Genomic DNA, 27,365 nt, shown 5'->3' with positions numbered 1-27,365 from the left:
GACAGAAGATTAAAAGATGCATCAAGCAGCCACCAGTTCAAGCAGACCTCTTATGTTGGCAGGGGGAAAGATACATCAATATCTTGCCTGTTTCTAAATTTCAGAACCCATGTTATGACAAGAACAAAACTATATAAGTCCAGAAAAATGGGATTTCCAAAGTCTTTGTGCCATATGAATGAAAGCAATAACACACCTGGAAGTAATTTTAAAAAGAACCATTTATAGGGCAATCAAGACAATTATTCTGCAAAACAACTTTTATTTATAAAGACTAATGAGAGGCAAAGTAAAAACCTTTCCCGTTCCAAGAGATTCATGTATAAATTATTTACAAGATTAGAACAGTTCTAAATAAAAAATTTAAGAAACCATTAAAAGCAATTCTCTTTCTAGCAATCCAAGTTAATAGTTTTACGTTTCATTCTTTTTAAGAGTCTTCCTAAGTTCTCCAACTTAAAAAATTATTTAACCATGATCAGCACAGGACTGGGTAAAAGAGTATACCACATTTATTAGGACATAGGCACTTGAAGAGGGGATGGCGTGAGAGATGCAAGTGCAGAATCTGGCCAAGGGATCATGCTATTGTACATGCTGCATCACACTCTTGCTTCCTCAAGTCTACTGTAAATCCCTATAGATTATGGAGGAAGAGCAACATTTGAGCAGACTGAGCTTCCATAACAAGAAAATGGAACCTTTGCAATTAGATTAGACAGGTTATAATGGCATTTAATTTTCATTTGTACCTTGAAGACTTTACAAGGCCGTTGGTCTTTTCTGCAGGGAGCATTTATTTCTTGGACACAAACCTTGGCTGGACCTGTCTTGACAGATCCAAGCCAAGTTGATCTTTTTCCTAAATTCAATTGGCTTTGTCGCTGGGAAAGAGGAAAAGGAGGAGAATGGGCTCTGATCCATTTGAAGAACCAAGGTTACATTTCTTTCTTCCATTTTCCTTTTTGGGAGTAATGATGAGTATAGGTCCAATGAAATCCTTTTAATCAGAATCATTAATTTCCTTTTGCAATGTTTCTTGAATAAGAATGGTATAAGAAAAAAAGTAAATATTCCTAACATTTTAAGCTTCTTCCCACTCCCCTTATAACCTTTACCCCGCTTCCCATCATCAAGTCTAAGCAGTTTTATAGCTATTGCATTTCACAGTCTATTGGAAGACATGCCCTGTCTAGACAGTGTTCAGTTTAACCCTCTAAGTGGGCACTTCTTCCCTTTGCCCTCAAATCCCTTTCTCCTATGGGAAGCAGCCAAGCCACACCTTCCACTGCAATAGTTATTCCTTTCTCTGGGATTAAGACACTAACACAAATACTTCCAGCATCTTAGATTTAACTCCATTTAAAACATCTTACAGTTCAGTTTTTAAAATAAGTGTCCCTGTAATGGATTCTAATGTGCAGATAATAGTTTTTCATTACTGTCTAATTCAGTAATGGAGTTCCCTTTTAACAATCTGCATCATCTAAATATCTTTCTACTCAGAAGAGACTGTGAAGCTATCACTTTGGCCTTGACACCTGCATATTCCACATATCCTGCACCCCTCCCCCCTTTCTTTCCCCAGGATCCCCAGACCCAGTGGGTGAATCTGAAGCAAGTGATCCATACAAATGTACTACCACTTAGATTAATTAGAAATTACTCCCACATAGCTCTAAGGGCATCTTCAGAAAACCTAATGGAACAACTCGTCCCCAGTTTCTGACAAGGGTATTTCCCCCACATCCTTATAGAAGAGAACAATTATGGATGTGAAAGCTCAGCAGGGGTAATTCATCCAGTGGGGAAGGTCAGTTCCTCAGAATGGGCAGCAGCTGGGATGGAGGGTTCCTAGCAGATGCCCATGGAAACTGTTCTGACAGTATTTCCACTGAAGAGATAAAATGGAAAAAGCCTCATTGTGAAGCAGCCATCCAGTTTCCTTTGGCTGAGAATGCTGGTGTGAGCTATGATAAGCCACAGATAAAAAGCCCTTTCAGTCCCTTAAATTCAATGGAAGCATCACTTTATCAGGCACCATCTCAACAATGGATACTGATATTTTAAAAAACAAACACATGCACACATCTGGGAGAAAAATGATGAAAAATTCCATATCTGAAATTAAGCTTTCTGTTCCCAGAGGATACCATCACTTCTACTTGAAGAGGATGTCGGAAATTGAGAAAGTTTGTGTTTTCTTTCTCTTCAAAATTAAACTTTCTACATGCTGAGAACAATGATTCTTTCCTTATACATTTTACATTTTCAAGGGAATGCAGTGGTGTTGGGGTGAAAGATGTAAAGCAAATAGGCCTACAACCTGTAGTTCTATTTATCCAGAGAAGCTGTTAAGTTGTTCAGTCGTTTTTCAGGGACGTCCAACTTTTCATGACCTCATTTGGGGTTTTCTTGGCAAAGATAACGGAGTGGTTTGCCATTTCCTCCTCCAAGAGAGGATGTGGAGGTAGCAATATAAGTCCTTCTGCCTTCAGAGGAATGAGCCACCATCTTTAGGTGGGTGGCTGAGCCAGAGCCTACTCATGGAGACTATCAGAATATAGTTAGGCTCTCGCAATGTGAAAACATGGTCTTCAGGATTAAGGTCCTAGTTTATTCTACAAACAGTGAGAATTCTCACTTCTCAAATCTTCACCTTGAGATTGATCCAGAAACACTCATATAGGCATTTGGCTTTCTTCTGAGGTTCTTAAATGATTTTCAGTAAATCCAATTGTTTTCTGCTCAGGCAAATGGACAATTTCCTAGGGAATGCAAATAAAGGTGCAAGTATACAGATGGATTGTGGAAGGGGTCATACTGTAGGCAGCAAAATATTAAGAGAGATTCTTTTTCAACTGAAGGAAAATGCACAATCTGGAGAAAGAGGCCTATTTTCTTCAGCTAGGCATGTCAGCCTGGGAAGCTTCCCTTTCTCTTCATACCCACAAGTCACACTTGGGTTTGGCACATCTTCTCTTCCTACCAAACACTATTAGCAGCAGCTTTTTTCTGCCAATTTTAACTTCAGTAGCACACAACAGAAAGGACCATACATAGAATGGCAACCGTTAAGACACAGCAAAAGCTGACAACATCCTATGCTTTTCTCCAGGAAGAGAGCTATGGAAATTCCTGAGCACAGGCATTTCAGGAAACCAGAGTAGTACGTACCCCTCGCTGCTAAAAGGGATTCTCTTGCTCTGACAGAAATGCAAAGAGCATTCGCTCTGGCAAAAGTCTAGTTGTGGATGGAGTTCAGGCAGCTGAAAGACTGAACTTATGTATTTACCTCTTCTCCAAAAAAAAAAAAGCCCTTAGATGCAGTATTGAAGTATAACATATGGAAAGAATAATCATATTTACAATTCTTACTTGGTATCCATGTGAAAAATTAAGCCTACTAACAAAAATAATTCTCTTATCATATTAGAAATGCTGAAGAAAATGGGTTGGGCTTCCCCCAATTTATTACTTCAACAGACACCTACAGATCACATTATAAGGGTCATCTGTACCTCCTTCCAGGCTCACTCTTGACATTCTAGAGAGGAATCAAATTTCTCTGACTTGACAGAAGCACGTTGAACTTGTTTGCCCCAGGAAAAATCATGGTTTGGGTTGACAGTTGCCTGTTATCCTGTCATCATCCACAGCCTTATCTGAACTAGAAGCTTTGGGCTCAAAGGTAGACACAACCAAATCTCCCAACAGAAAAAGGAAGGCTATCACCCCCTCCCCTCACTCTCTCCCCAGGAAGGTATAAATAACTTTGTGGATCATTAATTCCTAAGAGTTAAAAAGCAGACACAGAAAGAAATTGAATAAATTTCTTTTTTTCAAGAGGGGAAAAGTAAATAGAAATTTTAATTTTTAACCTATACTGACTGAGCAGTTACAGGCATGGATTTCTTCGATTTAACTGAATCCTCCTGGTGCTTATGCCTTATTGAACATATTAGCTCTGGAACCGAGTGAAAGGAAGGAGGAGGAAGATCACAAAGAAATAAATGTGAGGCTGAATACCCCAAATGCCAAAACCACCAATCAGCTTGGTCAAGCCACCAGTCAAAAACAAATTTTTTTAAGGGACAATTATTTGACACCACAAAAATTATTAACAAAGCAAAAAGATTTTTGTTTGAATGAATTTTTCACTTTTCAACTAGTGTTATAAAAACTGCCTAACTGGAGAAAGGAACTAGTGTAGACTGAAGGATTACTCCAGAAGACAGTACAAATATGACCTCTAGACTCTAAATACTAGATTGATTTGATCCCGCCACACTTATGATGGAGACAGAACTTTGTAAGGGGACAGAGCACTGGAGACAGTTCATCTGGTCATTAGACAGAAGAATCATGTAAATCACTCTCTCTCACCTGCTTCCCTGCTGACAATGTGAGCAGGCCACAAGGAAATGAGTGCAGAACCAAGAGCTTGTACCAGAACCCTTAGAATAAGATTCCAGAAAGCTGGGCATTAATGTAATATCTGGATCTTGTTTTCTAAAAATGCATTACATATCTTCTGACCAAGAGGCATTTTGAAGTTTCACCCTTTTCCTAATTCTTATATATATCCATTTAAGTGGAAGATGGTTCTCTGTATTTTTTTTAAAAAAGTACTAATCTGTGATTTTCTAAGGAAAAAAATATTTCTCATAGAAGATGAGGTGCTATTCTGATACAAACAATCCCTAGTGTTTCAGCTGTTCCTTCCAAGTATGGCAGCTCTTTCCATTTGGGGCAGCTGGATTCTGGAGGAATTTAGTACTTGGCCTACTGTTAGTTATAGCCATCACAAGGGCTAGGGCTGCTCAAGGTTTAAGGGTGGTCTTTACTATGCAGCAGGAACAAAACAACTGATGATGAGAACCAAGAGCTTTTTATATGTCAGAATGGGAGGACTTTGTTTTTACTTTGTGATCAGTGACTTTGCCTCTCCTCAGTCACTGACAGCTGGGCTTTGTAAGGCCACTCTGCTAAGCCAATCTAATACATTTTCAAAAGTAATTTTAATGTAGCATCTTTGGTTTATAATTTTGTGTTTTTTAATTTCTATTTTCCCAGTGACATAATCACCAGTTCCATTTTATAGAGTTGTACAGTAGAGAGCTCTAAAGCAGATGGGTGGATATGCCCAGGAATGTGGGAGGTATCATGCCCATAAGAGCTCTACTACAAGAAACGGAAATTCAGCTTTTGTTCTTTGAAATATAACTCTCATCTGCTAATAATGCTGATAATGACGCTTTCAAAAACAAATGGAAAGACTACCCTTGACTCCCCCTGAATCTTTCTTTGATTCTCTACCACTCATCATAATTTTTGCATTGTGGCTAGCTCGGTGCTTTAAATCTCTAAGAAGAGTAAATAGATGTCATTTCCCTACCAAACAAACTGCTCTTCCAGCATCAGAGAATAAGGGCTCAAGGTGGTCCTATGTGCTTTTAGCCTTAACCTCATCCAAGAATAAAAGAACGGTTTCATGTGTGGGGCAGTTATGAAAGCCTAGAGCTAAACATGGGGAGAGTTTTTTTTCTTCACGGGCAGAGATGGAGAGATGACGATATCATCGGAATCGTTGGAGCTGACTTCATCCGCCGGTGGAGCAACAATGGACTGCAATCGGGTATGGGAGGAAACAGCTGAAATTAACCACAAAGAAAGTGAGATTCAATAACACCATATGAGCTCCTCAAAGAAACAATCCTCTCCAGGCAACTGAACTTCCAGAACAAAAGAGACCCATTTCAGACACTCAAACATCATCAGTTCTCCCCCTACAGGCAGGAATAAAAAAGCAGTACAATATAGACCACTGGCCAGGATTAATTGGTTTTATCAAGAAATATTCTCATTACAAATGTGACCCCCAAATGGAGGAATCTGGAGCTGAAAGTGTGAGGACCCAGTGAAAAATAAGCCAAGTCAAAAATGGGATGCTTCAGATCCTTCCAGGTGAGGCCTAAGGAACACAACTGTCCTCAAGATAACAACTGTACAGAATGTATGAAACAAAATAAGGGCTGTGCTTGAATGCAGTCATCTGAGGATGCACAGCAGAAAAAGGGCTGCAGTGGGAATCCCAGGAAGCAGGCTGGCCACTTATTAGTCATGTGACCTTGGGGCAAGTCTGTCATTTACTCTCTCTTAGCCTCATTTTCCTCATCTGTAAAATGAGGGAGTTGAACTAGAAGATTGCCAAGGTCCCTTGAAGCTTTAAATCTATGATTCTTAAGAACTGTCTTCAGAACCAGGCATGTAAGAAAATCAATTTCATCACTTTATTAGATCACAGGCTTAGAATTAGAAGAAACTTAGGAAGTCATCTAGTTCAACCCCTCAATTTACAGAGGAAGGAAACTGAGGACCAGAGAGTGAACTGACTTGCAATAGCCCACCTTTAAAAATGCACCCATGCACAACGGCAGAACTGAACTATAGCAACAATAGGCAGAAAAGAGACTTGGCTCCAAATGACTTTGAGCTATTTTAATGAATTAAATACATACCTGAACAATTAACAAACGTTTGCCAACACCAAAGCTGTTCAAAAGAACGTGTCACCTTTTCATGGTAACAAATAATTGAAAACAAAACAGATGCCTAATGAGGAACAGCTAAACAAATTGTGGCATGCGAATGGAATGGAATATTACTGCCCCATGAGAAACGTGTATAAAGAATTCAGAAAAGCTTGGGAAGATTTATGTGAACTGATCCCAAATGAAGTAAGTAGAATCAGGAACGTAAACACATAACAGCTACGGCAATGTAAATGGAAGGAACAAAAGTGAAATTGAGCGCCACATAATGATAACGGCTCAGTTTGGCTCTGAAGAAGAGATGAAAAATCCCTGTTGCAGATGCACTCTGTAGGAGTGTGGAACACTGCATAAACTACCAGACTTGGTTAACATGTTGGAGAGTTGTGTTGAATTTCTTCCCCCCCCCACCCCTTTTTTAATTCTTTGTTATGAAGGATGGCTCTCTGGGAAAGGAGGGAGGATATATTTAGAAATAAAGGCGATGTAAAAACAAGACATAACAACAAAATGTACAAAAAACAAAATACAAGAAAGGGCAGAAAGGTTCCAAAGGCAACTCTCACAAAGGAATTCTAAACTTACTTTCAATAAAGAAGGACAATGAAATAAAGTGACTGTCACTTTGAAAAAGACTGCACTCATTTGGATGCGTAAGAACCAGTATGTATATTTTTAAAGACTCTCTTCATTATAGTCATATCTTGCATAAATGAAAAAAGGAAAAGATGATTCATGAAAAGGTAAATCATCTCTCCAAATACTCTATCACAATTATAATTATTTTTCTTCTCACCTGCATGATGTCTGATACCTTTCACCTATTCTCAGAAAGCAATTCTACAAAACTAATAGAAAGGAGAGCATTCTGAAACACTACTCTGGATAACTCCATCAAGACTATGAATCTTAAATAACAACATAACTGCTATTCAAATTCAATGGTCCAACTGATGGAACTGTTTGGGAAAAGGTGTACTCTCTTTCCAGGTACCAAGAAAAAGATACTTCTCTAGCTGGTTCATAAAGATGTAAGTATTAAGGTGATTAGTCACTTAATTGAGATATGAGTATGGTTCTACAACAGACCGGGACTGCTTTCCAAGGACCAATTATAGGGAGGTTCATCAACAACGGGTTGACCACTTGGTGATGAATTCTTTGGTCACAACAGCTATGATGTCTGAGATACAGAGAATAAAACTACAATTCAATCCTGCTTCAGATATTGTAATTGTTCTCTCTCTCTGTAACTTTCTGGGAAATAAAAGGAATAAGATTAAAGTGGAATCTAAATGGAATTTAAAAGATCAACCTTCAAGGTTACTTATATTTAGGTTAGGTTTTTGTTTTATTTTGTTTTTAAGGCTTTTTAAAAGTTTCCTATAATCAGATTAAACAACAGCTTGAATACCAAATTGTCTTGATGATTTTAGCTTTTCTTACAGACTCATTTCCTAAGTGAAAATTGAATGATAAAAGTAAAGTATTTGAATGACATGAATACACATTAATTTTAGGCATAAGAACAAATCCTGACTTCAGAGTTACTCTTATTTAACAAGGAAACTTCCAAAAAAATCTAGCCAGTAAGGAGCTAAACTACTCAAAGCTATTTAGGAGTCTGAAAGTTATCTGAAGGCATTCTCAGCACCCTGGTACATGGGAAACCAACTGAGCTTCCTGTGCCTTAAGCATCTGTAGACCTTTCTTTTAAATTCTTATGCATGTGCGTATGAGTGTATGTGTGTGAGAGACAAATAGGCAGAGAGAGAGAGAGAGAGTCAGAGAAAGAGAGACAGAGAGAGTCAGAGAAAGAGAGAGAGAGAAAAAGAGACAGAGACAAAGAAAGACTGATATATAGAGACAAACAGAGACCTGTGATTTAGTCTGTGTTTGAGCCACAGGCAGGTTCAGTGATGTGTCTGTGGTCACTGTGCTAGTGTGTGTCAGAGAGAGGACTTGAGCTGAAGTCTTCATGACTGAAGGCTGACCCACCATCTACTACCCTGCATACATTGATTAGGCTTTATTACCATTGCTGACAACACAACATACATTTCTCTGGCATTTTATGGTTCACAAAGCTTTTCTCACACCAATCCAGTGAGGTAATAAGTGCAAGTGTTATAATTCACACTTTACAGATGGGGAAACAAAGGCTCAGACAGACTGAATGACTTCCCTATGGTCACACAGTCAGTAAAGGTCAAAGCCAGAACTCAAACCCTGGCCTCCTTATTCCAAGTCCAGTGCCGTCTCCACTAGACCACATTGCTTAGACAATTTGGTCAGATTTAAGAGTCACAGAATTGAATTTTAGAAGAGCTGGAACACTGGTGCAAATGGACAGAAATACGACCTAAAAGGCAGAGCTCTCCAGGAATGATATCCCGAGCTCACTCTTTGGGGGCCCATGGCAGGCCAGTCAGGAAGTGCGGATGTCGAGCCCAGGTGTGCTCAGACCAGTAAGCTGTCCTGTCCTATCCTCTCACTGAAACTGTCTTGTCTGTTCCTTCAGCAGGGTGGATGTTTCCCAGTGAGCAAACAAATGAACAATCCCATGCTGAAAGAAGAGACTGCTCAGGCTTTTTCTCTGAGACTCACTGAATGTACTTGGACACTCACCACAACAGGGTTGATGAACCAGTGCCTTCAGCTCTCTTGGCTGCATACTCTCATCATCGTCAGCTGGTAGTTCTTCTACAGCCTCTTCACTACTAACTTCACTATCTTCTTTACCTAGAATAACTCAAAAGTCAGAAACTTCAAAGATGAGTATCTATGGCAAAGCAAATAAAACTCTTGGATTAAAATGATTTTATCTCTTCCTCTCTGCACATTTCCATTTTATTAGTTCAGAAAATTCCATATCTCCCTGCCCCTGTCCCCCACCCCTCCAAGAGGGGAGACACTGTCTCTTAGATTAGAAGGAGCTACAATAAAGCCTGGGGTGGTCTCCATCTGATTGACTCTTTGAATGGCAGTAAGTGAGAATAAGACTATCAGTCTAAAACACCACCACAGTAGAGGATCCCTCTATACTTCTTGTTTGCACTCAGTGCCATGTTCACAAATGAAAACCCCAAGACTATATTTTGTGGTTGAATGGTATCTCCAAATCTCAAAAGTTTTACTTATAAAATCAAATGGTTCCTCATTGCTCATGGTTAGCATTATTCTGATATTCACATCAGACACTGCAGATAAAGGAACTCAATTTATTATTGCTTTCCAATGGACAGACAGAAGCCTATACTTCATTCATAGATTCACAGGGTTGGAAAGGACCTCAGGATCATGAAGTTAAGATGCCAAATGTAATCTACTAATTGTAGTATAATGTTACTTTGGGCTTTAGTGAAACAGGAAAGGAAATTAGAGAGTTATTTTTCTGAACAAACAAGCAAAAAAAAAGCCACTAGTCAAGGTAGAGAAACCACTCTTTCCCAGCAAGAGCTGGTCTAAAAATGAGAGAGACAGAAGGAAGGGCACACTGGATTAGGGGAACGATAAATAAGATACCTTAATAGTTAATATTAAAATATTCCTACAAACTAAATAATGGGAATAAATTGGGGTTCTTTCCTTCTGGGTACATTTTAAAAAGGCATGGATGAACTGTGTTAATCTGAAGCAGTGTCAAAGATGAACCTCAGTCAAGGTATAGTGTTTAAAGAATTATTTGGGCCCTGTTATTTTCCTGCATAAAAAGGAACTTAGAGCAGCTAACCTCTTGGCTTAAAATAAACATTCCCTTGTATCTAAGTTTTTTTTAAAAATGAGATTACCAAGAGAAGATGGTGCAGAGACTAGAGAGGTTGATTTCTCACATACTGCTGAAATAGGTTTCTTTTCACTTATGGGAGAATCAGAGGCTGCTTTTGCACTGGAAAAAAAAAAGATAAAAAGGTCTTTAAAGGACACATTATAGGGTTTTGAGACCCAAAGCAGGACTCATTATTTTGCCTGTGAGAATAAAGAGAGGGATCTGGAGAAAGATATAGTCATAATCAGGGAAACAACTCAAACTTTAGCAAATAGGCTAAAGACTTATTTATAGACCCATAGAATGTTCAGAGCTGGAAGGTACCTTAGAGATCATCTAGGCTAACAACTCACTGTACAAAGGAGAAGATGGAGGTCCAGCCTGTTGAGATTTTGAGAGTTCATTAACAGGCTTTTTACACCATTCCTTTCCCCCTTCTAGTCTTTTGGTGCATTATGTCTTTAGGTAGGTTTTGCAAAGAAGGCTGGGGAGCTCTATAGATCAAAGGAAGAAGTTTTGTTGGATAGAGTCACTGTAAAGCCTGGGCAGAGATTAGATTATGGAATTGCTGTTGAAAAAAGTCTGTGCAATGAATGAAGGAGTCTACTCTGGGCCTTTTGGGGTATCTCATCTGTTAAATACCAACATTACACATTTTTAAAAAAGTATTAATACAGGAAGTCTACAGAGTCATGGTTACTTAGGCCAAGAGGTAGCCAAAACATTATCTATATATTTTCTCCCAGAGCAAAAAAAGCAAAGTGATCATGGAATCTTTCCACAACGATGAGATCCCAAGGCCTCTTCAAATCTGATCAGTTAAGGCTCACCACATGCCCACAGTGCACTACCTGTTCGTTAAAAGAACTGGAAAAAACAACAACAAAAAAAATCCCTAAACCATGACTCTTGCTCACAAATAGCTGACATGTTAACAGCTGGCTGCAACATACTATCTACCTAATGCTTACATGCCATCAGATGTTATTCCTGGCTGACTGTGGCACTGGCAATTTTCCTTTTTCTGCCTTCGAGTCCTATGTTTTCTCTTAATACAGAAATAGGCCTAACAAAAAACGAATCACACTTTGAACCAGCTGCTTCTGACTTACTGGTATCCCATCCGTGTTGAGTGTGCCCTGAAAATCGACTGGATGACTGCAATAGCCTCGTCTTCCTCCTTGTCATCAGCCATCAAAACTGAGGAACTATGACAGCGGGATGTGTTGGATCTCTACAATGTAATGATATCAAAGGAGGAAAGTAAAGGCTTGACATCAAACCTTTCACAGCAAAGTTAAGGTTCACTACCCTGCATACAAGATAGACAAAGAGCAAAACCTCCTTCCTTGGTTGGTTCAGTGGATTACTGATGCTATTAAGTGAACAACCACCTGATCAGAGGTTCTTATACTCTGAAAGCTGTTGAGATACAAGTCTTTTCTTGTGGGAGGTAGTGGCTAAAATAGGGGTTCTTATATCTTAGCAACAAGACAAGATATTCTACTTTATTCTCCAGCCCTCCCAAAAGCAATTTAACCTGTAAAACTGGGCTGGGCCAGAGGCAAAATTAGTGGGGTCTGAAAATACACAACAGCCTGGAGCATTAGGTTAAGCCCACTGGGTGAGAAAGTTTTAACAGACTAAGTACTTCTCCTAGTTGACAAACTGCACCAAAAGAAGAAATGGAAAGTGACATATTGGGTCTGTGTCCAGCCGTCTTGATGGCTACCTTATTTGGAAAGCTGGGCATGCTGGGAGATTCTGAATCAAATGTATCGCTCGAAAACAGCTTCTCCCGTGCTAAATGTCCCCTGAAAACTGCCTGCAGCACAGCAGCCGCCTAGCAGGGAGAAAGAGAGAAACGGATGTTAATTCCCTGGAAAGATGGCAGCTACAAATTAAAGCAGATTCAAGAGGGAAAAGGTAGAACTACAAAGAAAATGAATTCCCTTACTGTTGCATAATCACAAAAATGTTTAAGAAGAACCTTTCTCCCCCTCACTCACAAAACCTACTGCAATCAGAAATATCCCAATACACACTGAGAATAAACCCACTGATCCTTGGCCTAATTGTCAAACTGATTGCTGGAAATCTAAAAATGATGGTACTTGTCAATGTAATTACATTCCAGCTACTTAATACAGGCCCATATTTGACAGCTCAAGGCATGTGCTAATATTTTGATATTAGAGTCTAGTTATCTAAAGGCTCTGACTACTTCATACACAAATTCTAAAATAAGGCAGAGTCTGACAGGCCCTTCTGGCATGGCAAAGAAATGTTTTTTTTTCCCTTTCTTCTATTTTTGGAAGTCAGTATGGAGACTTCACAGGTTCTGCCCTCTATCTCTGGGACAGAAAGTAGGGTTAATAATAACCAACCTTGAATGAGCCTACCTTCATTCTTGCTTAAAAATACCAAATGCTTGACAAGGGAACTGGAGCTCTCATCTCATTTTAACCAAACAATAGACAGACATACTGAGCACAAACTGAACATTAGTTTCAAGGTCCAGACACTTTTTGTCATAACTGTCAGGCAAAAAGAAAGCATTTCAGTTTTTCTTAAGGCAGGATCATAGGATCATAGATTTATTTGGATGAAGGATTGATTTTTGATGAAGCTGAGGAAACTGTCACATACAATGTAAGTAAAAAAAAAAGTAATAAAGAAAAGTACCTGAACATCAGTTGGTTGAAGAAAAAATATTAAAAGAGCAATAAATTTTGGAACTAACCTAGGCTTTCTTGGGTAACAATCAAAGGCCAGTCACTTCTCTTTACTAACATCCTACTTGACACCATTAAGAGTGGTTATCTTTAGCAGTTACTGAAATGCTATACAACCAGGGCCCAGGTAAAGAGGATCAAAATGAAGTACTCCTCAGATTGATGGAGGTAGGAATGGAGAAACACTGTGAAGGTTATGCTAAGCCTCTATGAGTAGAAGAATCTTTCTCCTTAATGATCCAAAAGGCCACTCTAGATGAACTGGGAACAGAACTGCTGACACAGAGAAGAAATACTAAGCAGTACCTTCCAAAAAGAAAAGGAAGTGAGAAAAGTAGGGGAGGGAGAAGTAGGGAGATTCCCAGGACTTCAGAAAAACATAAATCAACCTATTCTGTTCACTCTTTCAGAAAAGATGACCCAGTCCTCAATAAAGAGGCAGCTGAGGAGAACTACATGTCTAGAACTCTATAGAGATATAGATATAGTTGTGTATTATATGAGTATATATATATAATGTATGTATATGTTTAATACATAATATATACACACATATACAGTGTTTAGAGCTGCATACTTCCTCTCATCATGAAACATCAAAATCACATCATATATTTGGAAAAAAAAATTGAAATGGCCTTAAAAATCTCATTGCTAATGTCACTTTTTCATTCTAAATTTAATAATGGGATTTGTTTTAATTAAAATATGAGTACTTAAAGAGATGCCTCTGAAACCCACGCAAACTTCATAAGCCTCAATATTAAAACATCCCCTGACGTTTCATGTTACATTATTGGTGCAATAACCCACACTTACCTCATCCAGATTAGCCTCTTTTTTCTGAAATAGAAAAACAAATTCTAAATTAACATTAGAAGGTCTTGTGGACTTTTAAAATCACATTCTTCCCCCAGCGGATTCCATTTTTTCCCCTTACTACCGCTATTAAATCAACTAAGGGACTGAAAAACACAGTTATCATGGAGATAAAAGCAAAATAACACAACTCGGACTAAAAGCACAATGAAGTCTTTCTTCATCACCAGCTAATTCCCCTACTGCCTATCACACTTGTACTAAGAGAACACAAACTCACTGACGACCCTGACCCAAACAGAACATAAATAGGAAAACAAGTCTACTGACAAAACTTTCTCAAATTAAAGGTAAAGCATTTAAGTATCAGAAGTAGTCTCTATTAGTTTGTCACTAATGATAAGCATTGTGTTAGCCAGCTGACGTTTAATAATAACTAACCTATGTAAGTAAAAAGCACAACGTTACAGAGAGATCTTTCCATCACTAGAACAACAAATAGATGAGGTAAGGACCAGGACAATGCAGAATGGAGTGAAAGAAAGCTGTATTTTAATGGGAAGGAGTAAAGAGTGGGCACATGACACAAAGATGAGGTCCAAGGTATATAGAGGTCAAAAGGTCAATCAGCACATTACAGAATAAAAGCTGAAGACTATGAATATATCAGTAGAATGTAAGCTCCTTTGGAGCAGGGGCTATTTCACTTTTGCCTCCCCAGCATCTAAAAGAGTGCCTTGGGCAGAATAAATATCTTAATATGCCTGTTGAATTTGGTTAGTTGTCACAACCCAGAGAAGAGGATGGAAAAGAATAATAAATTTTGGAACTATCCTAGGATTACTTGATCAAAGTCACTTCTATTTTCTGAGACCCTACTTGTCCCTGTTAAGAGTGGTGGTTACCTTTAGCATCACTATTCCTAACTCTAACAATACCTACAGAAATGCTGGACACAAGCCAAAAGCGGAGACCACCCAACCGTTAGCTTCAAATTTAGCTGTGGCTTAAACTTTAGATACAGTAAATTAAAAGAAAACACAATTTCTTCTGTAGACTCAAAGCTTTGTACAAGTATTATATCATTTATCTTCAAAATATCTCTTAGATAGAGAATAAATACTGGAAGATAGTATTGCCTGAGAGTAGAATGGGCTGTTTTGGGAAGCAGTGACTGCTCTACCACTGGAGGTCTCTCCACATGATGGTGACAGAGGATTCCTTCTCAACTCCAAGTAGAAAGAGTATTCCTGTTCAGGTGCAGGTCAGACCTGGATGACCCCCGAGGCCCATTCCAACCCAGTGATTCTGTGATTTCATACTATTCTTATTTTACAAACATGGGAACCAAGCCCAGGTACACTGACTCTTAACTAATAAGCATTTATTTATCAAGCACCTACTAAGTGCCAGAAACTGTGAAGCACTGGGTCTTTCCACTTACAGATTGAACTTTTTTAGATCACCTTATTAGAGGTGTAGGTTTTAAAATAAACAGGTACAATACAGACAAATTATATTCAGATGACCATATCAGCACCATCAGGTTTACATTACATTGCACTTTTAGCAAAATAAATCAAGTTGTCAGAATCTGAATTCTACTAGAACAGTCTTAGAACTGAAAAGGGAAAATCCCAATCCATCTTGTTAGTCAGTTAATCAATAAGCATTTATTAAGCACCTACTATGTGCCAGGCACTATGCTAAGCACTGGGGATACAAAAAAGGCAAAAGATTGTCGCTGCTCTCAAGTAGCTCACAGTCTAACAGGGGTGGGGGACACACATAAACAATGATGTACAAACAAGACAAATTCAAGATAAATTGGAAGTAATCAATAGAGAAATGCCACTATGCATTAAGGGGGATCAGGAAAGGCTTCTTACAGAAGATGGTACTTTAGCTGAGATTGATACCTGCAGAATAAATAAGAGAGGGAAGCTGAATGAAAGTGGAAAAACTGGATGACTACTGAAGATTAAGGGACCTAGGGAAGGGGACAGTATATGTTCTGGGCTAAGTACTGCTCTGGCAGCTCCACTGTTGTGCCTACAAACATAGAAAGGTTCACTATGACTTGCAAAATAGTAATATACTCCTTCAACCAGGAGGTGGGGATTACAACTATTCTTTGAAGACTATGCAAATAGGGAATCTCATGCATTGGGGCAGAGGTATCATAATGTTCAGGAAAACAGGTAACTCCATGGTTGTTTTAGAAGAACAAAACAAAGCAAAAATAAAATATTGACAACCCAACAAATTACATTTTCTCTCTAAGATTCTTTGTTATACATTTAGTGTGTGAAAAGTGAGTTTTTATATATATATACAGTAAGGTTTAATTTCCACCCTCCCTTGTGGTAGTTTAGTTAAGCTTTAACGTTGTTTGAATTCCTAGTACTTATATCATGTATAAGTTTCCATAATCATGTAACACTCCCTACATATACTTAATCTTTTTGTTATTCTTAGAGAACATTTTTAGCTTCTCTGCGCCCATACTTTTCTATAAGCAAGGTCAAGTAAATAGTATTTGTCCCATAAAAACCAGTCTACATTCCTTTAACAAAATTAGAGACAAAATTTCCAGATATCAGAGTGCTAGAAACATTCGTCTGTTATAAGAGGCCTTGACTATATGGTCAGAGATACATGCTGTCTTAAAGAGTTGTGGAAGAGTTAGGTCAGTTGATCAGGCAAATGGTAAGGCAGATTGCACCCCAAGCCCCTGTTAATCATTTCACTCATCTGATTGTCTTCTGAGCATATGAATGGCTTCAGGGCAATCCATTTTAGCTACTAGAAAAATAACTCAAAAGTACACAACTTTTGGGTACTGTGGGTCGATCGCCTTATTTTTCTATGGGCAAAGCAAAAGTCCTATGATTTTTACATTAAATGATGTGAAACGCATGTTTGTTACACATAAGTTGGAGACTGTAGATTCCAGGTCTGATTAAGTATATGGGATTTAATCTCATCTGTCTTACTGAGAAGGCTTTTGGGATAATGCCACTCACCCATTTGTCAGCAGTGGGACAGCAAGGGACAGTGGGAAAGAGTACTCAATTGGGAATTACGCTCTGCTGCTGACTATCTGTGCGACTGGGGAAATCTTTTCACCAAGCTAGGCCTCAATTTCCTCATCTATAAAATGAGAGGACTGGACCCACTGATGGTTCTACTCTCTAAGGTCCCTTCCAGCTCTAAGAGTCTATGATTCCTAGGAAAGTGCTTTTCTAAGAATGTCAGTGAAAAGCTAGAGGATCTAGAACAGGAAGAGGTGACAGCTACGTGGAACTACTTTCTTTTCAGGAAATATCACCTTTCTCTTGAATATTTTCCATTGAGTTTGGATAATTCTGGCAGCTTTATCTCTTCTGTGCACTTTGTTTCTTGCATCAGAGTGGAAAATGGGAGGCTGAAAGGACACATTACTTGAAATCGACAGAGTACCTTGCTGAGTCTGGATATAGGCAATGTTGGAGGAGATAAAGGCATCTTCTTGAGCCTGCAAGAAATTCAAGACAGAAAAGAATGAGTCATGGAAGGAAATGAATAAGCAGAAGCAGGTAGATAACTATCAGGTAAGGTGGCAGGATATTACTTCGCATGATAGCAGGATATTCTGATCATGCTTTTTAATTTGGAGAAAAGTTGTATCCACTGCTCGGCTTGACAAAATCTTTGGTGAGAAACAAAGTACAAACTGTAAAATGGATTCAAAGTCATTTTTCATTAAAGTCTCTAAACTTCTTTCTGGCAGCACTCTTCTTGTTGGGAAAAAAAAAAACCATGACATCACTTGTGATCCTGCCAGCATGGCAATACTTCAATCTTTTACTGGTAGGTTTCAAAAAGCATTCCTGATGTTATCTAATTAATTCTTCTCACACCCTAAGAAGATAAGTGAAAAATATCAGCATCCTTATTTTATAGCTGGAGAACACTTAAAGCACAGAGAGGGTTATTAATTTTTTTCTGAGGTCACAAATCAAGTTAGCAGCACTAAAAAGGATGGAACAAAGAATACCTGCTTCTTGGGTTACTCAGCACCATGACTGATCAATGGCAACATTATGATACCTGATATCAAATAATGGGCCAAATTCTTCTGTGGGAAAGATACATCCTAGGGTTGGCGCAGAGGAGGGAGAATTTTGAGTCTGAATTAACTTTCTGGGGCCAAGAAGCATTTCTAGCATTACTACTATTTCTAGGAGCCTGAGTCACTAGGCCTATAAAATGGTTTACAATATAAATAATATCTTAAATTAGAATGAATGAATAAAAGCAAATTTCTGATGTTGTTACAGAGATAATTGGAAAAGTCCTGAGTTTTTGTTTGTTTTTTGTTTTTACCTTGGCTTAATATACAGAAAGCATAGGTGGTGCACGGGTTAAACATGATAAATATCAGTTTTGGTTTAGGTTGGAAGAAAGAAATTTTTCCATTATAACCATCAAATTGTCACTGTTTCCACAGTGTCACCAGTTTTCTAGTCCACATTTTCTGTCTATATGTCCTGATTTCATATTTATAACAATGAAAATACTAATCTCTAAACTCGGTGGAGACAAAGTTATTGGAAAAAGATCTCATAAAGAAAGCAATCCAAAAACCTATTAAAAATTTAAAACTAGGCCAAATGCCTAGGCCAGGTCAATAACTGGTTTTTAACAGAATACTGCCTAGAACAATTAGCTAAGCCCACCAACCTAATTTCTCCCAAGATTTCTGTAATTTGGTTTAGTCACCCTATTTTATTACCTGATAAAGACCCTCCCTTCCCTCAGAGTACTGTAATCTCATGGACATTGATGATCTACTGAAGGGAGCAACTCGTCAATTTACTGTAAGTGTGATGGGGAAGAATGGTGATTACAACTGCATCTGATTGCAGCCTGCGAGGTTTCTTACTCTTAGAACATATTAACATACTTCATACTTAGTTGAAGAAAAGGAAGTCTTTATTTAAGCAACATGGCAGCAAGTTCTAATTTTTCAAATTATAACACATTTCAATTCCTTAAGGCAATGGCTAGAGGTAACAAGCTGGATTACGCTGTTCCATTAAAATGATCACTAACAATTAGTAATATCCAGACCTCTCTTCCCTATTTAGAGGACTACTCCAACCATACCCAATAGCCTCACCTTTCTTTGAATAAACACTAGATACTCTTGGCTCCTCTGCTTTAAAAAACAAACAAAAAAAGGCTATTGGAATAAAAACTTGTCATGTCAATTACTTTAATACCCTGTTTTCCAAAGATGTTCTCTATCACCTATTTACTATACAATTTATGGTCTATAGCAAGCAAATTCAAAAATTAGGAAAGGAATTAGGAAGAAAAAAAATAATCAACATGATTTTCTCTTGGTAGAAGCAAAGAGATCTTAAATGTCTAAAAATAGCAATTGCTGCGAACATTTTGAATATAACTTTATAGGGATCTAAGCTTTAACAGAGTTTAAAAAAATGTCATTATATTACCCAGCTTCTCAGCTTTGTACAGGCTTTATTTCTATAAAGATAAGAGTAGTTTGAGACTGTCCAGTTTTGGAAGAAAAAAAGATGCCAAAATGAAAAATACAGAGTTCAACTGTAGAGCCACTAGCCAAATTACCTCAAATCTTAGCCAAGACAAATTCAATTGCTGACTAGAGCATTGAATACTCTGAAGCCAAAACAATAACTACGGAGGCAAAGGTGTTAGGAGACCCTGCTGATATGGCAACTCAGCATTTAATCAAGTTAATTTCAATGCCGAATTACTGAGATTAAGTAAAGGGATGAAACCTCTTGGCGGGCACCAGATACATGTCTCCATCCTTAAATTCAGATAACCAGACACAATCTCAGATCCTTAAGAAAATGAAAGGAAAAAGAATGAAGAAAAGAAATGAACACCGTACAAGAGAACTGTCTTTTATGATTGGAATTAGGTCTAACACAATGGTGCAAAGATAGGCATTCACTGCACTAAAACCATTTCTTCTCTAAGTCTCCAAACTAGTATGCTGAAAAGACAAGAAAATAGGACAGACATGTTTGTCTCTTATTTTCCTTTAATGGCCTAGAAAACATCTCGGGGGGGAGAGATTAAGGAAGAGTTTGAACTGGGATGAGCTTTAATCTAAGAGACACTAAAAAAACACATCCCCAAACATGTGGGGAAATCCTTATTCCTCAAGGAACATGGAACTTTTCTCCACAAGGGTTAAAATTCTAAGAGGAGTATTCAAATTTACTGAAGGAAACTGGAGAATTAATATATACAATATGAGTTTCATATGGTTAACAATTTTTCAAGTTCAAGATAGTCCTCCTTCCCTCACTCATTCATTCAACAACCCTGATTGAGTGCCCAGTATGTATAAGATACAAGATAAAAGAAAAATAAGACACAGTCCCTGCCCTTATGTTTATGTATGAGATGAGATGTTTAAGATAGAATCTGATATGTACATAAAAAGAAGTGTGAGCAAGGTGCTATGAGAAATCACAGCAAAGACAGGCACTGATTTCAGCTGGAGCTTATGTGGGAAGACATCTCTGTGTCATTTCAGAAGCTCTTCCTGAAGTCAGCATTCTTTTTGTAACTATTTTCTATAATATGTCCAAAAATAATTAGAAATGTATGGCTAAATATTATTATCTTATCTGAAACCTAAAGCAGGAAAAACAATACAACTTGGTTATATATAATGCTATGTCATTCAAGTGATTAGAGACTTTGTATTCTTAGGATACAGAGAAGGTGACTGAACTCTCCACTTCGCTGTCATTCTGTTTCCAATTGGAGATCCTGCCTGATGTTAGAAAACATCTCACAGCAAATCTGAGCATTCAGGCAAACAAAGGAACTTTCAAAAAATGGCTAATTTCTCCACATGATTTGAAGAGTGTTTCTGCATTACTCAGTATATAACCCAGTACACTGGAAAAACCAATACAAAAATACACCTTTGGTATAGTGCATAAATTATGCTTTATTCAACAATGAAAAATGTTTTCCAGGAAGGACTGAAACAGGATTAAATTGCTTAATAGGTATTTCTCCTGACAGCAGCGTGTGTCAATAACAAGACAATACTGTACAAGCTATCACTGTACGAGCTATTGGGTAGAAGTCACACTAGCCTGTACTATAGGAAAACCTGATTTTCCATGCTTAGCTGTCAGGTTTGTGGCTTATCCAAATTTTCAACTAAAACTGTGCTAGTGAAGTTTTCTAAATACTTAATTTTTTTTTCATCTATGCCAAGAGTTGAGGTGCTTATAGTTCTGTGCTTATTACAGGATAAGGAACCATAAAATTAAAAGTGGCACATAAATGAATCAATTTTGTTAAAGAAAAAGAAAAACTAAATATAAATTTCATTTTCAATTGGTGGCATACACAAAGAATACTTTAGTCTTTTTAAATCCTTATTTTTTAAAGGCGCTCAGGAAACCACATAGAAACACAGCCTTTAAAAAAAATGGTTTCTTGTAAAAGGAATAAAGCCTTGAAACTAAGATGTACTGAATTTATGGTCCCTGTGTACCACGTAGAAGACAAGACATCGGTCTGCCAGCTGAGAATCTATTCCAATCTTCCACTTTCCTTTAACAATAATGAACAAAGAGCTATAGCCAAAGAAAGCAAAGATTAGGCAGGATAAGCCACTTCCCTATTTCAGGTATATGTTTTGGGGACAATCCAGCCTAAACTGCCCTTCTCTGTCATATGCATTCATTGTGCTTCTCTCAGAGCATGTAGCAGACTAAGGGGTTTTAATGTTTAAACTCTCAGTCTGGTCTTGATTCTGCTTTGGCTTTCCACAGTATGGATTCAAAAGAATCCAAGAAAAAGTTAGCAGGGAAACAACAGAGAAGCACAGAAGCTCAGAATTGGAAGGGACCTCAGAGCTTATCTAGTCCAACCTCTACCGGAACAGAGGGTTACAGCAAGAAGGAACCTCAGAAATTCACTAGTCCAATCCCCTCCTTCTACAGATGGAGAAAATTAAGATGCTTAAAGAGGCTGTGACTTTCATAGTGGTATACAGCAAATCAGCTGGCTATAGCAGATGCTCCCTAAGGGAAGATTGTCGTACCTTTCTGACAGGTTCAAGGTTGGCAGGGGCCAAGCCAGGGTACCTGCTGGCAAAAAAGAAAACCTTTAACAACCTAGCCCAAGTGCCTCAAAATCCACACGTGTAGGCCTGTAAACAAAATGCAAGGAAAAGGGGTGTGGGTGTGTCCAGATGGGCATCTGTCTGCTCATTAGGACATGCACAGAGATCTACCCATCTTCCATTTACTTCTAACAAGATGTTTACAGTCTAACCAAATCCTTTCTTCTCAAGAGTTATACTCTAACATAGTTCTCCTCTAAGTACAATTACACATTTGAAAAATTCTATAATTTTGAATTTTTTTTGCATACTTCAAGAACAGTAGTGAAGTAAAGTGCTAGAGTGAAATGTATCCTTGCTTGTTATGCCTTACCAATTTACTGTCCTAGAAAGAAATGTAACTGAAGAGCAACACCAACTCTTGAAGTAAGAGCAGGGTACTGGTTCAAGAAGCCAACTTGCTGCCAATAAATGCATTATAAACTTCAATCTACAAAATAATAATTTAAGATACAGAAACCCATTACGATAACAAATGGGAAATTCATTTGTGAAAAACCAGTCAAGAAAGTTAAAACCATCCCTTAAAACTAGCTTGAGAGACCCTCAGAGCCTGAACATGGGGTAGGGAAAATACAGCTACGCTATACCTCATGTGTTATCTCCATGGGGTCATCTTCAATTTTTCTCTGGTCTACTTCCGTCGCTTGCAACTTCTTGGTAAGTCTCTGAATTTCCTCTCTGAAGTGGTAAGGGCAAAGATCAAATATTACTTGTAATCATAATCTTTCTTTTGAATGGTGGAATTTGATGAATGTCCCACAGTGAGAAATAGGCACTCATTAGGTTGTCCTGACACACTGGGAATGACCTGGGGATAACACAGTCATGTTGATATTAATAATGTGTTTTGTCTGACCCCAAAACCTAGTGAGACAAAATGAAAATTACACAGGACCAGATAACCAAACCTGGCTTAGACTCAGACCTAGCATTAACTTAAATAGATATAAGCCCGAGAGCAGGAACCATATAGTTCCATTATAAAGTGTTATCCTACTTAGGTTAAATGGTTGTAATAAGCAATGAGAAGGGGAAAAATATAATTCCTCATTACAAACACTAAAGATGGAGAGAAGACATTATATTTCAGCAAATATATCCTTTCCTGACTTGTTTAAATTCCCACCTTCTTAAAAAAGAAAAGGTTAAAGTACTATTTATTCACCTTTCCCCCCCCCCCCCCCGCCCCCACCCCAAACAAATCAAGTTGTCCTCTTCAACTGATCATTTCCAGGAATTTCTTACTGATGACTCTCACTGCAAAACATTTCTGTTCAGCTTCTGCTTTTAGCTCATCAATACTTTCAGATCAGATCTTCAAATTTTTGCACTTTTTGACCCCATTCAAAATACACCAGCATGCATTTTGTATTCTCTTTACAAATTCAGGACACTTCAATCCATTTACCTCATGGTATCTTCTTTCTCTTTTCTGTCTTTCTCTGTATCTTCCACTTTTTTCAGCTCCTTCTCCAAAGCAGCTTTTGCCTGTAGTAACTGCTTCATTTCCAAACTGAATATACAGGACCAGAGGGAAATTTCAGTGTTCATTTAACATGTTCTTACTTATCATTATCTAGCTTAATCAAATGATTACAGAAATTATTTGCTATTCAAAACAATTACCTTAAATGCCATCTATTTAAATGTGAATTTTTCAAATTTGGAATTTAAAGTGTTACTTTGTTCACACAAAATACAGCATTTTAATTATAAACAGAAGGATAATAGGAACGACAGGGTTTGGCTTCTGTGTGACAGCACTCTAAAAAGTCAGAACTTAGAGGCCTAAATCACTAGGACCAAAGTAAATTGCCAACCAAACAGCATGATACTCAGAAACTATACAGATAAACTCAATCTCTAAAAGTTATATTTATCCTAACCTAGACCAGATTTGTAACTAGTCAGAGCAGAAAAGAACACTATGTCACTAAAAGAGGCACCAAAAACAAGGTACCAGAGGAAGAAAACTGAATAGGAAAAAATTCAAAATTTTCTTTTGCTTTACCAAATTCTCACAACAAAAATGAAAAGGATATAAAATTGGATCAAATGCTGTTATAATGGTAAAAAAACAAACAAACAAAAAACCAATTCAGTCAATGGCCTGTTTATTTCAAGCAACATATGGTAAGATTTCACTATAAAAAGAAGTGGAAACTCCTTTGGAAGTCACTGCAATGGAATGTGACCTGGATTTTCATTTTAAGTAATTTTTCTAATACTGTGATTTAACTGTGATTTTTGATATACGTAATTTATAAGCATTAAGGGTAACTCAGCAAATGTTTTATTACCACTAAAGCAGAATTTGAAGCCAAAGTCTAAGAAATTTCAGCATAGTAAACAATTCTTTATTGAACACTGCCAGTTTCGGGCCTAGCATAAAGATGGATTTCCCCCAAACAAAGCTAGATTACTTCAGGTGCAAAATTGTTTAACACGAAGAAGCAAGAACTTTTTCACATGGTGGAAGGAGGGTAGCTGTGTTGCAAAGAGACGTACTCTTTATCAGACAGCTGAGCTTGCAGGGCACTCCGGTCCCCCTTCAGCTTTCTCACTATCCCTCGAAGTCGCTCACACTCCTCAGAGTTCTCAGATCTCAGCAGATCCTGCTGTGCTGTGTTTGGTGCTGACTGAATCAAGGGAACCAATCTGACCTGTTCTGGAGAATGAGATCCTGTGTTCTCGAGCTCACCCACTTTCTGAAAACAAACACAAATACTTAGCTATTATTTTTCTTATTCTTAGGTTTCATAGGCTTTATAGCTGAAAGTGACCCTTTTAGGTCTCATACTGAGGCCTCAAGAGGGGACAGAGCTTGCCTAAGGTTCCATATTAAGTAGCAATGCTGGGATTCAAACCCAAATCTACTGACTCTAAACCCAGTGTTCTATAATACTACAATTATCTGAGGAAGTCCAGGGTAGGTACGAGAAACCAAAAGGAAATTAGGCTTAAGGCACAGGGAACTTTACCTCTTATACAGTATACTAAAAGAATAGAGATTGCAATTAATTAAAAATTTTGAGGCTTTAGTAATGCTATCTAGTTTAATACATGGCTTTGGGGAAAAGAGAAAAGTTCTTGTGAGAATAAGCAGACTGAAAAAGGTAGCAACAGAAATGCACATAAAAGTTAGCTCTGGATCATTTAGTAATATTAGCTTAAATTTTTGAAACATTTTACAGTTTACAAAAGACTCTCCTTACAACAACCCTGTGAGATGGTGTAAGTATTATTATCTTCCTTTTAGGGAGAGGAGACTGAGGCTCAGACAGGTTAGGCAACTTGTACAAAACCATACACAGCTACTAAGAATGGAATCAGGATCTGAATTTGGGTCTTCTAGCCTAAGGCCAGTCCTCTTTCCATTTTACTGTAGAGCTTCTAGGGGAGAAGAGATTAGAGCTCAGGCTTAGAGTCTTAGGCAGGTGCATGGGATGATGAAGAAGCCAAAGACCGCTATGAATCAAAATGAGCTATAGGCTGGTAGGCCAACAAATTTTAGGGCTTTGGATGCAGTCACTTGTTATTTCTCATTCTCTGGATCCTTCTTATAACCTATAAAAACTGAATTTTTGATTTAAGAGAAAAAGACTAGTTCTGCTAGTTATGTGAACCAGAAACACTTCAGTTCTCCACTTCTATCGCTTCTTCTCTAAAACTTACTTTAAAGCTATTTTCCAGATATGCCCCCCAAAAATTTATAACCACTTTTAAGCTCCTTAAACATAAAAAAATTATTTTTGAGATATTTGCCATTTCTCTTAAACATCTGCTTTGAACCTGTGAGAAATTTTAGGAAAACATTTAAATTTTTCCTTTAAAGTATGTTTACGTTCTATTACATTTCAAAGGAATTAGTTTGGTTACTATATTAAGGATTTGTATTAAGGATTTAGAAATGCAAGTTAGTTTATAAGCTTTCCAGCTGGTAAAGAGCTATATAACATTGTGTACTGCATATACAAGAAAAAGAGAAGAAAGCACTTGTACTACACCAATGTCATGTATTCTGGGGCAGGCTGCTTAATGTCTCAAAGCCTTGATTGTCTTTCTTTACAATACTTTTTTCATTCTGAACTTGACACTAAAAAATATTTCCATACATACAGCAAAAGAGGATTCTATTATGAAACCTGGCTCTTCATCTCACACCACATCTACACATTATTGTCCTGTTTGTGCTTCCTTCTTGACTTTGTTTTCTCCTTTGTGCATTTAAAAAAACATATGGTCCTCTTTTTTGGCATTACTATTATGAACCCCCTCTCCCAATTAAAAACCAAGAGAGTGGGGAAAAACCTGCAACAAATAAGCATAGTCAAGCAAAAGGAATCCACACAGTGGCCAGAAGAAATGATAATTGCACCCATGGTTGCCAAACAAGATAGTACAGATCAAAAATAGAAAGCCCAAGACAAACCTTGGGTTTTCCCCCAGTTAGTAAGCATGATATGAAGATGTAGCAAAGAAGACTGAAAAGGAACAATCAGATTAGTAGCAGGAGAACTAGAAGAGAGTTGTGTCATGAAAATCCAGAGAGGAGAGAGTATACAGGAGAAGAAACTGATCAAGAGGGTCAAATACTTTAATAAAACAGAAAAGTGTTATCAACAGTACAAAAGAGAGAACAAGGAAATAGAACCAAATACAGGCTTCATGTTTTACAAACTCAACATTATAAAAACCATTAGGGAAAGGAATTCTGAAAGAAAATTTATCATCTCGATTTTGAAAGAGAAAAATGTTTATCTTTTGAACATATGGGAGAAATTATTAGAGACGAAGTTTGTTTGATAAGATAAAAAACATCATATAACAAAAAGCAATGTATTCAAAATAAAAACAAACAGGAAAATCCTTAGCTACTCAAATGTAAATATAGCAAGTAAAATAAAATCTGTTTTCTAGAATCCATAGGGGATTATAATAGTAAAACCTATTCCCCAATATATGAGCAATCCAAAGATATGAACAGAAAATTTCTGAAAGAGAAAACACAAACTGGTTTTTTTTTTTGGGCAGGGCAATTGGGGTTAAATGACTTGCCCAAGGTCACACAGCTAGTACATATGTCAAGTGTCTGAAGCCACATTTGAATTCAGGTCCTCCTGACTTCAGGGCCGGTGCTCTACTCACTGCGCCACCTAGCTGCCCGCACAAACTGCTAATGATCGCTTGAAAATGTGTTAAAACTCTAACAATAAGAGAAGTGCAAATTAAAACAACTCTGAGGTACCACCTTATATCCATCAAATTGGCAAGACATTAAAAATAATAAA

The 27,365-nt window shown here is 37.7% G+C and overlaps 1 protein-coding gene across 4 annotated transcripts in view; it reads right to left on the bottom strand.

The window, feature by feature from the left end:
* Positions 1-230: 230 nt before the first annotated feature.
* IQCE (IQ motif containing E) overlaps positions 231-27,365 on the bottom strand; it is a 79,149-nt gene continuing 52,014 nt past the window's right edge. Inside the window, exons 13-22 of one of the 4 annotated variants that reach the window (XM_036741295.1) lie at positions 24,583-24,782; positions 23,483-23,587; positions 22,662-22,752; positions 17,209-17,394; positions 13,878-13,901; positions 12,056-12,166; positions 11,436-11,557; positions 10,346-10,443; positions 9,183-9,296; positions 231-5,654 (exon numbers count right to left, since the gene is read on the bottom strand). In XM_036741295.1, the coding sequence (XP_036597190.1) occupies positions 5,524-5,654; positions 9,183-9,296; positions 10,346-10,443; positions 11,436-11,557; positions 12,056-12,166; positions 13,878-13,901; positions 17,209-17,394; positions 22,662-22,752; positions 23,483-23,587; positions 24,583-24,782 (1,182 nt within the window). In that variant the 3' untranslated portion in view covers positions 231-5,523. Of the gene's footprint in view, positions 5,655-9,182; positions 9,306-10,345; positions 10,444-11,435; positions 11,558-12,055; positions 12,167-13,877; positions 13,902-17,208; positions 17,395-22,661; positions 22,753-23,482; positions 23,588-24,582; positions 24,783-27,365 lie in introns of all 4 variants that reach the window. The other 3 variants (XM_036741294.1, XM_036741296.1, XM_036741297.1) reach the window with 3 other exon arrangements.

The sequence above is a fragment of the Trichosurus vulpecula genome, chromosome 1 (assembly GCF_011100635.1).
Source record: "Trichosurus vulpecula isolate mTriVul1 chromosome 1, mTriVul1.pri, whole genome shotgun sequence".
Taxonomy (NCBI): domain Eukaryota; kingdom Metazoa; phylum Chordata; class Mammalia; order Diprotodontia; family Phalangeridae; genus Trichosurus; species Trichosurus vulpecula.
Note: the sequence above shows the minus strand (reverse complement) of the source record. Positions and strands in the feature narration are given on the sequence as shown.